This window comes from Homalodisca vitripennis, chromosome 1 (genome assembly GCF_021130785.1).
Source record: "Homalodisca vitripennis isolate AUS2020 chromosome 1, UT_GWSS_2.1, whole genome shotgun sequence".
Classification (NCBI taxonomy): Eukaryota; Metazoa; Arthropoda; class Insecta; order Hemiptera; family Cicadellidae; genus Homalodisca; species Homalodisca vitripennis.
In genome coordinates, this window is record NC_060207.1 from 224,653,165 (window position 1) to 224,667,996 (window position 14,832).

The 14,832-nt window shown below is 32.8% G+C and overlaps 1 protein-coding gene across 3 annotated transcripts in view; it reads right to left on the reverse strand.

The window, feature by feature from the left end:
* Nucleotides 1–1,173: 1,173 nt before the first annotated feature.
* The window catches only part of LOC124353095 (spondin-2), an 83,249-nt gene continuing 69,590 nt past the window's right edge, over nt 1,174–14,832 (reverse strand). Inside the window, exons 4-8 of one of the 3 annotated variants that reach the window (XM_046802917.1) lie at nt 9,226–9,405; nt 7,497–7,678; nt 6,068–6,145; nt 4,229–4,377; nt 1,174–3,112 (exon numbers count right to left, since the gene is read on the reverse strand). In XM_046802917.1, coding sequence (XP_046658873.1) covers nt 2,913–3,112; nt 4,229–4,377; nt 6,068–6,145; nt 7,497–7,678; nt 9,226–9,405 — 789 coding nt within the window. In that variant the 3' untranslated portion in view covers nt 1,174–2,912. Of the gene's footprint in view, nt 3,113–4,204; nt 4,378–6,067; nt 6,146–7,496; nt 7,679–9,225; nt 9,406–14,832 lie in introns of all 3 variants that reach the window. The other 2 variants (XM_046802916.1, XM_046802918.1) reach the window with 2 other exon arrangements.

Sequence of the window (14,832 nt, forward strand, 5' to 3'; positions counted from 1 at the left end):
TTGATCGTTTTCTGGTTATCGTGTCCTTGCTACACGAGCATCTGTTTCCATTATCTGGGGTTTGTAAGTGTCGAAAGTTAGATTGTACTCAGAAATCACCATAGGCGTTTATTGTACATTTTGAGCAATCTTGTCAATAAGAGTAATTTTTATTGTGAGTTCATATTTTCCAATTTCAAACAAAGATTTTATCATCTGCTACTGTGCAGTTTTCCATTCGATTTTAATGTAAGTAAACTTCCAATTACTTGAGTTTTAATTCTTAAAGCAATACACAACAATTATGCGTTTTCTAATAGCAGAACCATGAAATTTGTTTCATTTCAAAAATATAATTATAACGCAATGAAACAAGTTTGAGGTTATCTTGTAAAGCTAATACGTCTTTAGTAATTAAACGATGAAATAGATAAAACTTTCTTTGTTTCTGAATAATTAATAGCAATGTTAAAGAAATAAGCGTTAGGCGTGTCTTTAAAATGAAGCACTCCAGTAGTTCTACGACCAAAACTAAAAACTTAAAATAGTATGAGGTTTGAATTGCTCGCACAGGGCTTACATTATGATAGCAATAAGTACAGGCTGTTCTTAAATATGTGTAACTTTATTAAAGATAATTGAAGCACATTGCGTTTATGCTTTTGTTTCTGTACTTGTATTTACCATGTTTTCTAAAAAATTCGAGTGTATTGATAACCATATTAATTTCAGCTACATAATAGCTATGTTTAAAAAACTGTTACGCCCTTTTTTTGTCGGAAATATGGGATGCGTACTTTTTAAATTATCAATGTACGTCCAAAAACTTTTTGACCTTTCTTTCAAAATGTATACTTTTTTAAATTTCAACGATTAATCACTAAAGGTTTGCACTGTTTTTATAACAAACAAATAACACGTTAAAAATCTAAAAAGAGCTTAGATGCTTGAGCATTTATTTAATCTTTGTGGAATCTGTTGACATCTCCCTGAAACAAAGGCCTTTAAAGTGTTTGAGATTTTTTAATTTTTCTTACAATAACAAATCCAAAATGGCTTTCCATGTAATGTTTAGGTTTAAATTATGAGACAAAAAAATAGTCATTTATAACACAATAAAATTTCAAGAGAACATTGAATAGAGGAAGACATTACTTTCGATTGAAGGATTCCAAAAATAAGTACTAGACAGAAGATTGTCACATATTTTCATCTTTATTTAGTTACAAAAATGATCTATCTATCATCGACTAGCATTAAATACAGTAATTTAAAACTAAACTACTAAGTATCTATGTACATGTTTTGAAGATATTAAATGATTTCGGTGTAGTATTTCCGCCCAATGTACAACATGTCTCATATAACATCGTTAAACGAAGAGGTACACTGATCAAATAGACCTACATCATTAAACAATCAACAGTGTATTTATTTCACAAGGCTATCAACAAAGTTAAATGAGTCGTTTGAAAGGAAAAATTATAAGGCTTCTTCTCTTAAAGTCATAAACAACTTTATACGTTCGTTTTTAGTCCCTTCAAGACTTTAAAACTAAAAAGTACACAACATAGTAACATTATTAATACTGTGTTCGGAATTATGAAATTTTAGTTTTGTAATAATTGCCTAAAATATTTTGTTACACAATGCTTATGAGGTGTCTAAAATATTTTAAAGGGTTGTATATCGCAAAATTTATTACAATCTCGTGTAACACGAATATATGGTAAAGATAATCATTTCATTTAAACCACAACATTACTTCTAACGAATTGATGTAGAATTGTTTGATAAATTCCTGAAAAAAGTACAAAACATTTTGATGAATCGACTTTGTAAATGATACTTTGCTTGTTAAATTGTTCAATGAAGCTACCATTTATTTTGACATTACTATTTATGTTTAAATTATCTGATGTAACACTCATGTTTTAGTTTATAAGAAGAGAATGTTAAATATTAGGTATAGTGAAAAAAATATTACTAAAGGACTCTAAAAATTCAACACCGTCGATATACATGAACACAGTATATTTTTATTATTTTAAAAATGGTCTCTCTAAATTTTTACTGAAAGAAATTTTTTTAAGTTTAAGAAAACAATTATTTGAAATATTAAATTAGTAATTAAAATATAAATGCGGTCATTGAAAGACTCTTGTGATATGAATTAATAACGGGTCACTTACTGGATTATATTTTAGAGAAGCCATCTTAGTAAGAATAAGTAATGGAGCAAAGAACCCCGGTTTTGGTGAAACATACACGTAGAGGTAAACAAGTATTTACATAAGGATGTAGAAATGTGTTTTATTACCAAAATAGATCTTGATTTGCTCTTAAAAATATCAAATACAATAATGGTGGGAGAAAAACCACCTACAATAACATCATATGTACAGTTTTACCTAAATCTAAATATAATTTAACTTTTTACCATTACACAATACGTATGATAATCGCTTTATAGTCGAACAAAACTTATACACGAACTGTTTCAATCAATGATTACTGCATTTACAAAACATGTTAGTAGTACCTGAAAACGTGTATCAGAGTTGGTTAAATATTTTTAACAATCGTGTTTTTTTACAAAATCTAGATTTTTATGGAGTTTGTGGTATTTTATTGATACGTATAATTAGTGCTTGTACGCGGTGTACTGTACTTTGGACACTACAGTTTTATTAGAATCATACTTTTCCATTGTACACTGTAAACGCCTTTTTACTACTAAAAACGTAGAAAACTTGTCTTGTCAGGGGTTAACCTAAGGAATGAGCGTGGCAGTGGGCGACGCACCGTCCCGGCGCCTGGAGCGGTATAGGTACATAGCAACTATTCACAGCGGTGTGAGGCCGGCGTCGCGGCGTCGCGGGCGCGGAGGTACATCCCGCGTCTGGAAACAGAGTCGAGTCCTGACTGTAGATCTACCAGAAGGGGTGAGACCCGCAGTCCAGAGAGTTTCCAGTGCCGCACCATTTCGTCTCCAGCAGGGGTGGACATAGCTTGCCGCCGCGACGCGCGTGCTTCACCACCTCTCGGCGTCGCGCCATCTCCCCCACCCCACAGGTCTTGCTGCAAGCACCCCACTCCCCCCACTCGCCCACTCTGCAGTCCCTCGAGCCCCCTGGAAACAATATTCAATTAGTATCTTTTTCAAATAACGAGAAATAGTTCTAACTGTATCTACTGCATACTTTTGTTAGTTTGAAATATTAAACACTACAATAGTTCTAAAGTAGATTGGTAATTGATAATTTTAAGAAATAAGATAATACGCATTTGCCATCTTAAGTGTTACAGTTAAAGACACTCAACGTTTCGAGGACTGGAATCCACCCACGTCTTCAGGTAAATACATATTTGTAGATTAAAGACTTAAATATACTTGAAACTCAAAATAAAAAAAAAATAAATAAATAACGCAATTGCATCTGTGAAATATGCGAACAAAATCCAGCCAAGGTAGGAATTAACAGAAAGTCCGTGTGTTCATGGCAGCTCAGCTCAACGGCTAGTATAGTATCTCTAAGTATTTTAAAACAATCCCCAGAAGAAAATTTCACTTCTGGCTGCTTTATATCTTCCACTTGAACCTTCCTCGGGTCATTTCTGTATATGTCTAGGCCGGTAGCTGTGGAAAATATATAGGCCTTACGTACAACAAAATTTAACGAAGTTGTATTTCTGAATTAGAGTGATATTAATTTAAGATTGCAGATTAAAAATCATTTACCTTAACTTTTGAGAGCCAAAAAATCAGAAACTCAACTAGAAACTTAGTACTTTTTCTGTTTACGGTGTAGGCTATAAATCGGATAGGGTGGATTTTTCACGAAAAGTTACACTATATTATATTTCTTAAGCTGTTTGGCAATATAAACAGCGATTACGTCTCAAAATGTGACATATGAATGTTTAGTGCAACTTGTAGTCAAATAAGTGGAAAGAGTACTGGTTTTCAGAGATTTTGAAGCACTCGTTATCCGATATGTATATTATGTTTTTGTGAATTATTAACTATATTTGGAATAACGAGTAGCTTAGTTGGAAAATATAGATTTTTTACAATTTCCGCAATAAAACGAATTGAAACAATCTACCTGCCTTAAATGTACCTTTAGATTTGAACCATGAACCTTTTTGGGAAAGAGGTTGAATGAAATCATAAAACTAGAACGATTAAATCAAGAAAAATAAAACACAAACAAAAACAAACCATGCTTGAAGACATCCCACTCACTGTATTTGCGGCTCTTTCTCGGCTTGTGAGATTCCTTGTCATGGTAAGTCTGGACGATGCTGTTGAGCAGAGCGCCCTTGTCCCCAGACGGTATGACTCCTGGAGCCAGAGCGAGAGGCGGGGGTGGTGTCAGTGTGACGAAGGGCAACCTGGAGTACAGTAGCACTGATACATTATGTTGGTATAACAAACGGAACAACTGTTAAAAAGATAAAACGGAAATAATACAACCAAGAACGTAGCCAAGAAAAACATTTTGGGGGGTCCACAAATCGATATTTTCCCTTAGTGGACATAGAGTAAGGCTCCTTTTTGTTCCTTAAAACAGATTTCTGACACAGATCGATCTTATATTTCATTCAAAAAATAAAATATAATGTCTATTTGTTCAAGCTCATAACATGAATGCAATCTTCAATCTAATTCTCCACATGATAATTCATCAAATTTTATACGGATATGTTTTGTCTATTAATACAAAGAGAAGTCGAATTAAAAATAATCCAAGTATGAAACTTAAACTGTAGAAACAAAAATAAGTTTCCGTATACATTAAACACTACCCAGCAGTACAAACTGTTTTTACTTCTTGATTCTCCTAAAAAAGATATCTGATCGTTAAGCGCGTCAGTTTTGGTGGAGCTCGAAATAGGAGGGTATAAAACTGGTAAAAAAATGAAACAGTATTGAAATTTATTCTCACATTTTTCTTAGCTTGACAAACTTAAAACCTTTACGTAGATAAATTATTATTATTATAAATAAACATTACGTTATCTGACCATCATCACTTAAAGTTTAGACTTTGAACATTTTTATCTAGTTCTTTTACAATGATCAATACGTACATATTGTTTATGTCTCTAGTTTTCGACAGAAAGTGGGTATACGAGGGGAAATATACACCTAAGCTTGAGAGACTGGAAGGAACGACGGCTGCTGGAGAGCAAAGGGCGTTGGACGGTCAGGCTGATTAGATACCTAAGAAAACACGGGAAGGTTGATTTTTATCTGACCCAGTTCCATGATCATGACAACTTTCGAGTGTATCAGATTAAGGTGAGAAACTTAAAAAGTTCGTAGTGTTGCTATGGAGATGTGGTGCACGGCTACACCAACCACGCGTTCTTTTTCTGGACACTGTGAAAGTTTAAAATTTTAAAAACATAAACGTAGGTGTTGGAGCCCCATAAAGTTGCTATGAATGGTTGATCTTCATGGAAATACTTATGTTCGTCAATTAAGGCATGAGGCATATTCTGTCAAATTATTTTTAGATCATTGAGAAGTTAAAACACAAATGATAGTTCTTCTAAAGGTTTTCATAATATCATTTTAATCCCTATAGATGTTTGATCTTTATTAAAATGCTTTGAGTCTTTGATTTTTTTTAAAGTACTTCGGGAAGTTGAATAATTAGTGATGAGTGAGTGAGTGAATGAGTGAGGCTTTTAAATATAGAGATTAGTTTAAACTTTACCAAATTTAGGTATAGTGGGCACATATAAAACAACCAGGAAACCATTCTTAACAGTGCCTTATTAGTTGTTAAGAAGTCGATTAGAATAAGTGTATTTAATGTATTAGAAAAAGCATACAACCAAACAACAAATAGCTTAGTACTAAATAAATTTAACCACATTACGATAAATCAACAAAACTGCAAAAACACGTTTATTTGACTTAATTGCAACGGGTTAAAGGGTTACATTTAAATGACTCCAAACAGTGTCTTTGGGGTGAGTACTTGTGTTTCGTTTAGTAAAGCTACAAACCACACAAAAGGATTAGTGGATGGCGTAGTTGTCAAAGTCAATGCAATGCTCACACTTACACTACCTCTGCCTTCTCCTTAAACCCCTCCTTCGGTTCTTTCTAGCGTGTCTGATGAGGGCGTTCGTTCGAGCAATTGTACTTCTATGGTGAAAAATAAAAATTTAGTATTACATTTTGTATAGTATTGATGTTTCCCTTCTAAGCAATTACAGGTAAGTTTTATAACGTGTGAGTTTCTAGGACAGTAAAATCAGATTTTTTAATATTTACACGAGTTTTTGGCACTAAGTAAATTTGGTACTAATCAAAACATTTTAAAGCTTGGAAATGATTTTTATTTTATTCTTAAAACCTATTTATCAATTCTGTAACCGTTTTAATTAAATATTCATTCCATATTAATTGTGATAAAATTAAAGTACAAGATAGGACTGTCTTGTACTGCAAGGCCGAATTCAGTACCGTTATAGGAGATATAAGTACTTGTAACGGTAATGCAACGTGTAATCATGATCCACAGAGATAGGAACTATTTTAATCGTCCAACTCTTTTATAAGATTAGATAGGATTTATATACTTACTAAGAATAATATTAGCATCTTATTACAAAGGATAACATTAAAATATTTTAATCTCCTCCTCGACTATATATTAAAAGCCAATACATTATGTTTTTCTCTTACTGCTAAATTACAGAGAGAATTTTTTTATTTTCTTAACAAATTTTTAAATTCATAATGTAAAGGTCGATTTAAAAAACTGATATAAACAAGGCCAATTCCTTAACAAGTAAGTTAATTTGGGGATTTAAAATATATGATTATAATTTATAATTAGAATGTCACTGACACTTTAATTACGTTATAAAAAATAGGATAACCTTTTATTAAAATTATATGAAAGTATCTGATATATAGATAAAAAAATTATTTTGAAATGTCCCTCCATCAAACTGTATAGTTATGCATTGTATGGGATGGGATTTTCTTTCTACGGCGATAAAATGAGTTAAATCAATTCTACGCTTAGATTGTGAAGGGAGATAAGATGAGGCAATTAATTGAAGTGAACTTTGAAAGTTACAATTAGTTTTGTAACTAGTTTGATTTACATGTTGTCATGAACAGATAATTACGATGCTAAAGTATATTTCCACGAATTCTTGTTGTGAAAGCTGTGTAGTACAATAACGAAAGATAATTTCTCGTAAAGTAAAAGTATGGCGATGAACTAGGCTGAATTCGAAAAACCTTTACCCAATTCATTAAATCACAAATTTACATAAATTCAAATAAAAGACAGATGTACTTTTGTAAAAGAAATAGTTTTATGTCATTATTGTTAATATAGTCATCTTATATTATTACGTAGTGTATCTACGTAAAACTAATATAAAATATATATATATATATATATATATATATATACGTATACTAATGGGAAAATATTGAAAATTTCAAAGTGACAAGCATATGTCCAAGGCCTACTCACTTGGTTGCCAGTTGCTGCTGAAGCCTCATCTCCTGCTCGCGCCTCTCCGCTTCCATCTCCAGTTGGATGTCGTTGTTGCTGTTGATTACGCTGATGGTGTTGCTCTGGTCCAGGTTCACCAGGTCGTACCGCTTGTCATCCTCGGAATGGTGGAACACCTCGTTCAGCTCGTACTCCCTCGTCTGCAACCGGAAATCTTCAGTTACAAGTGTCACAAATTCGTGGGAGATCTTATAGTTTGCCTTTGTATTTTAGACTTCCATATCTATAAAGGGAATAAAAATTATATAAATTCTGCCGTTTACATGCTAACGGAGGTCTTCGATTACAAGTGTTACACATACGGAGGGGTGTTAAAAATAATTCACTATTTTTTTTTAAACTTCCACATCCACAAAGGTAATATAAAAAACAGAAGTCCTGGTGTATTACTATATCGATTTACTCACTCAAAAACCAGGTACTGAGATAATTGGGAAGAAAGAAAATGTAAGTTCTCACGCATGCCTAGGCAAAAAATTTAGTTCCATTCTTGGCCAATCTTTATTTTCGAATACAAGCAGGAGGGAGGATAAGAGACTTTACTTTCATCTCAAAAGACGTTGGTGTTGTACTGGCTATAATGATTGTCGTTCAATTTTTTAACACCACTATAATCCATTTTGATATGTTTTTGAAGTAGGACAGATGTTGGTGCTGCTACACAATGTAGAATAGTAGACCAAAAGTGTCAGTTTCACGCTTACATGTTTATAATTATTGGTCCATAAATAATAATCATCACTTTTCAAAAGAATTAAATATGTACCCAATTTTCAGTTTTAATACGCCCAATATCAGAACATATCTTGAAATTAATACAATATGTTTCTGAAAAACGTATGAAATCACTAAAATCAAGCAAAAATACTCGTTTAGAGTTAATAATATTTTTTGCGTCTCTACAACTTATTTGTATACTATTTCCTCTTCAATAACTGAGGTATCTCAGGGCCCTCAATAACAACTATATTTTCCACTGTATAGCGCTAGACAAAGATATTGATTGAATGTGACAACAATAACTGAGGTATTATAGGGTCCTCAGTAACAAAATATTTACTTATGGCTGTCCTTTTGTGTAGCACTAGAAGAAGATATTGATTGAATGGGACAACACTAAATAAAATTAACCAGGCTAAGGTGCAGAGCATGGTTCTTTTCAATAACTGAGGTATCTCAGGGTCGTCAATAACAACTGGCTTTTCCTTCGTGTAGCACTAGAAGAAGATATTGATTAAACGGTACAACAATAAAATAGTTTAACTGGACCAAGATGTAGAGCCTGGTCTAGTGTTAGTATATTGTATCTAGAGATTATACGAATTATGGAATTATAAAATGTATATTTTAGCCAATAACTTTTGTAAGTGAACGCTATATACTATGTATCTATTGAGATACAAAACTCATATGAGACCTTCTTCATTTACAGTGATTGAAAACAGTTACGTCATTACGGATACATTAATTCACTATTAATTGAAGCAGTAAAGGTTAACATAGTAATAGTAAACAAATTAACACTTAGGGTGCCGTTGTGTGATACCGGTATGTGGATCACAGTCAGCTTATGTAATCAGTAGAAGTGAAAATGTAAATTTGATGTAATCTCAACGTCACGTCTTGTTACTTGCACAGCTTCACCTCTATAATCCATGTGTTTATTCATACTGCTAGTTAAACTCACCTTAATGAACTGGAAAGTGGCTATGGGAGGAAGTCGCTTGAGGTATGGATAGTAAAAGGATCCTGCAGGATGCGAAGGATATCGGCTGGTGATCCTGTAAATGACTCCCTGAGGAGAGGTTGCCCAGTTCGGAGCGGTAAATGTGAACCCGTTATCAGTCCCAGCGTCCAGTGGATCCACCTGTAATCAGCGATTAATGTTTTATTTTATTGGTTTAGCTATTTACATAATTAATTAATCAATTTTGTGTTGTTTTTGTGTGTTGTTATATTTATACCGTACTATAAGGGACCAAAATATAGATACAGTGCAATTTTTTCAAAGGATTTTACAAATCATAACTATTCCAAACTACTTAATAAGAAGAGTGTGTAAATTTGAATGATGAAAAGCAATATGTCAATGTTTAGGTTTTTTCGTAAAGGAGGCACATGGATAAAATGAATAAATTTCTAGGAAAACAGGCACTTTCCGATGTAAATTGAGGTAGAAGTGAGCGTTGTGTGGGAAATTAGCAATGGTTATGAAAGACCTTAAAAGTAATTTTCTTTAAAGCTATGTTGTATGGAGGAAGAAGCACATCGAAGTTTGCTAAATTTTTTGAGTTTCAAGTAAAACTGTGTATACATTTGTAATGGAAAAAGTTAGGATGCCATTTATCACTAATCTGATACATTATATTAAAAACACTCAGCATCAATTTTATTTAGTGATTAATACTGCAAGGATTAATACTTCCAGACATTATGTTTTCAAGATTTTCATTTGAATCACCGATGGCCACACTATCTAAGAAGTTGAACTTTAAACCTGGGTTATTGGAGATAGATTAGGCTTACACCCTACATATGATCATGGAAATTTACATAAATGTACAAATCGATCTTGTACTGTATGGACTGTCCTCTTTATTACGTTTAATATGATTCTCTCACAGAACAGAGGCCCACGAGGATGGGCAGAATAAGTCTTAAAGGCCTCTCCTAAACAAAAATATACATTAAAAATGCATTGTTATGGTGTTTTGTCCCCAACCAGTAAGATAAATGTGTGAGAAAACACAGGAGTTTTGGCAACCCACGACATAAATACTAGCACTGTTTTCTGTATTCACAATAGCATAATTGAATTACAATTAATTTAGGTAATTTAAACAAGGAGGTTTTAGACATAAATGTTATAGAATGTAGTGCTTTCAATAGATTGTTAATGATCAATAGTTCACCTAATGCCGGAATAATGCGCTCTTAGACTGAACCCTTTGGATCAGTGGTCAGCGAAGCAATAACAAAGCTGTTACCCCCCTCCCCACCCCATACGCCTTCCACTTCACAGGTCAGTGTAATAGTTACGCTCGGTTTGTAATTGTAGCAGCCAGGTGTTAATAGAAACCATGCTTTGTGTGCCAATCAAGGTAACAATTCTACCCACCAAATTACATTATTAGTTACCAAACAGTGAGCAACATTTTCCATATTTCAACACGAAATAAATTTAGTTGACAGTAGGGACAAATTCGAAAAATATACAAAGTAAACTGAATTTATTTTGTTTGCATTTTTTATATGAAGTAATTGAATAGGCTAATAACTGAAATTGGGGTCCTTGCTTCACTGAGTGCTTTGTAAAGACCCAACATTAATATTTGTATAATATTATATAATATTGTATAAAACATTGTATAATATTTAGAACTGCATATGTTATACAAGCAAATAACCATATTAATTAAACACTTGCCGTAGTAAAGTAAAAAATTAAAGTAATTAAAATTAATAAACTTATTAATAAACAATAATAACAATAAATTAAATTCCCGTAGTATATAATCCCAGTTAAATAAATTCAGAAAAATGGTCAAATAGAACGCTCTAATGGACTTGAATTGACTGATCGTTGGTAAATAATAACATTTAAACACAATACTATAATAAATTTTATATTACTACGTTAATAATGTACCAGTTTAACACTAATTATATTACTCTATTTATCCAACATTTCTTTGATGGTTAAGTAATTTCCATTTACGATGACGTAAAACGGCGTGAAACAAAACAGACACATTAATCTTTAGTGTCGGTAGAGAGCTGCTTTTCTCACCTTCCAGGGCGCGTTAGTTAAAGTCAATAATCCAGTTGGCTGGTACAGCTATATCACCAGGTAGAGCTGCATTTTGTCTCGCAACTTTGCTGAACTTGGAACTAAGTGATCAATACTCTATCCCTGGCTTGCGCCAGCAAACTTGTATACTGTGTTGCTTAAAAGTAACATAGACCAACCAAGACATTCTCGTTTTTATTTTCTTCCTTCGCCATTTTTTAGTGTTTAGTAATTTCAATTACGATGATGTAAAACGGCGCGAAACAAAACAGACACATTAATCTTTAGTGTCGGTAGAGAGTTACTTTTCCAACCTTCCAAGGCGTTGTTAGCTATAGTCAATAATCCAGTTGGCTGGTAAAACTATATAACCAGGTAGACATGTATTTTGTCTCGCAACTTTGATGAACTTTGGAACTAAGTGATCAATACACTACCCCTGGCTTGCGCCAGCAAACTCGTATACTGTGTTGCTTAAAAGTAACATAGACTAACCAAGACACTCTCGTTTATATTTTCTTCTTTCACCATTTTTAGGATTGAGTAATTTTAGTTTACAAAGACGTAAAACGGTGTGAAACAAAACAGACACATTAATCTGTAGTGTCGGCAGAGAGCTAATTTTCTTACATCCAAGGCATTGTTATTTAAAGTAAATAATCCAGTTGGCTGGTATATCACCGGTGGAGCTGCATTTTGCCTCGCAACTTTGCTGAACTTTGGAACTAAGTGAACAATACTCTACCCCTGGCTTTTACCAGTGAACTTGTATACTGTGTGGCGTAAAATTAATATACACCAAAAACACAATCTCGTTTTTATTCTATACCTTCACCGTTTTTAGGATTGAGTAATTTTAGTTTAGAAAGATGTAAAATGGTGTAAAACAAAACAGACAAATTAATCTTTAGAGTCAGCAGAGAGCTACTTTTCTCACCTTCCATGGCGCTTTACTTAAAATCAATAATCCAGTTGGCTGGTAAAGCTATATCATCAGGTAGAGCTGCATTTTGCCTCGTAACTTTGCTGAACTTGGAACTAAGTGATCAATACTCTACCCCTGGCTTGCGCCAGTAAACTTGTGTACTGTGTGCCACGAACCAACCAACATATTCAAGATTTTATATTCTTCCTTGTACAAATTAGTGAACAGAAGAAACTATAATTTGATGTGTCAGCGAAACTAAAAAATTCGTAAAGCGAAAGTAAACAAATGTTTTGTTTGAAAATGAGTTTGCACAGTTGCGGGTGTTTGAGTTATTGTGTGATTCTGTGTATATTTGTGAACCAAAGCAAACCGGAATTTGGAAATTTGCCCCGATTTTAGTTGACAACGGAAACTCATTTATCGTAAGAAATGGTGTTTAACTAACAATATGACAACAAAAATGTTTCTAAAGTATCACTGGAATAAAGTTTATCTAAATTTTATAATTCATTCTTTATTCAAAGATTGCTATTTCTAATGGATGACTGAAGGGTGGTACTATTTCAGATCTGGTGTGAAAAAAATTAAAGACTAATGCTGAGAAACATCACAAAAATTTAACCTTTATTTAAAATGCTCGTCGCCACATATTTATTTCATATTTTGTAATCTGTGCGTGGTTATGGATTTTTGACGACAGATCATGAGATTCTAATCCTCGAAAACAGTGTTCTAGTTTTTGTAAGTTATGGTGATGGCAATGGTTCGTAACCTTATACATTTTTTCATTCTCATATTATTCATTCCCGTTTGATACGCAAAAAACAAGACAGCAGTATATTTTATTAATTTATACAATTTATATATGTATTTTTATTTCAGACGAGTCAAGTTTAGTAAAATTTCACTTGTAATATTATATAAGATACAAATTCGTTTTGGAGATCTGACTCAAAATTCAAAAGTCTAAATTTAACAAACTTTCACAGAGCAAAAAGTTACCCATTAAAAAAACTTTTAAAACGGTCCCATTTTTTAGATTAAATGCAGTCTCATATGTTAAACCTTTCTACCATGAAATATTAAAATTAATAATTTTACTCTCTTTTAAGCTGCCTTGAAATGTAAAATATCTAAATTTAAACCTCTTGCCATAAACAAGTTTAGACCAGCCACGTTAAAATACCTTGTTATAGGAATAAAACACAATTATTTTAACGGTGAACATCTTGGATATGATGTCAGGGAAAATGTAACATCAACATATTTCCCATAAAAACGATTATATTTACTTTAAAGATTATTTTCATTACGTTAAGTGAACAAACTATTACAGCCATTTATTTGTTTTTTTTTAAACATGCCATAGCATCAAATATAAAAGCTACTCATCAATATTTCTACGCCACTGCAGAGCGTACGTATTCTTTCTCAAAACTCAGAAACGACACGGCCTCACTTAATTTGAATAAGAGTCGTCAACGTGCTTGGTGGGGTTTAAAAAAATTTAATCTCTTTTAGCGTAGTTAAGTGCTCTGTTTCCTTGGATCGCACATCCAAAGCACGTATGTTCTGTCTGCCGCAGAAGTCAATACGCGATTCTCTAATGTGATCAGGTTCAGATTTCCCTCGAAATCGCTCGTAAACGAGGGTTTGATTTCCAGCAGTGCGCTGAATTGTGTTTCCAGGAGAACTTATTGGGAATATTGATAAAAACTAGGTGACATCCATTTTTTTGTAGTGCTTTCCTTTGTTGTTAACCCTTCTAGTTACGATGTATACAATACATAAATGGCTTGTATATATCGTACTTATCGTAAACTTATCTTTGGCATATCCCAAGGTAATAAATGTATAAAGGGAACCAATCCTAAGTAATAGAACCAACTTTGGGTGGTTTTCCAAATTTATGTTATTTCTTCAAGTTTGGTTAAACATTACAAAGGAATTTATAAGTTATGAAATCCGAAAATCTTTAATTAGTTTTAGTTCCAGCATATGTTTATCGATTCTGTTAATAAATCTTTAATTTATTTTGTTACAATTATCATTCTTGCTAACTCTATAAAGGTATTAAGTTTATTTTAAACCCTTAAAATATTTGAATTGATTAAGGCAAAGGGTCTGTGGACATCCTTATTTGAAAAAATAAGACAACACAAAAAGCTGTTGAACCGTTATATGGAAGTTAAAATTCCATCTAACTTCGAAGACCTAATAGACACATAGGCTGAGAGCCAATTTTCATTTTATAAGCATATAACCTAAGTTTTAGTGAAATTGTAAATGAATTTTTTAGAATTTAATCTTTGGTCAGCGGGGTATCGGTAGGTTTAAAACTATGAAAAAATTCATGTTTGGTCAGATCAAAATTGTTCGTTTAAATTATAGTTAACCATTAGGCACATAAATTAAAGTTCAATAATTCACAGAGACGCATATGAAAACCTAATATTTAGCCAAAAGACTCTTTAGCCCGTTCGCAGAAGCTGAAATAATTGAATTTACGTTTTCGACGGTAATTTTAAGTTTTTCATTAATCTCTTAAAAACTTTGTTTAACGTTTCAACCATTTA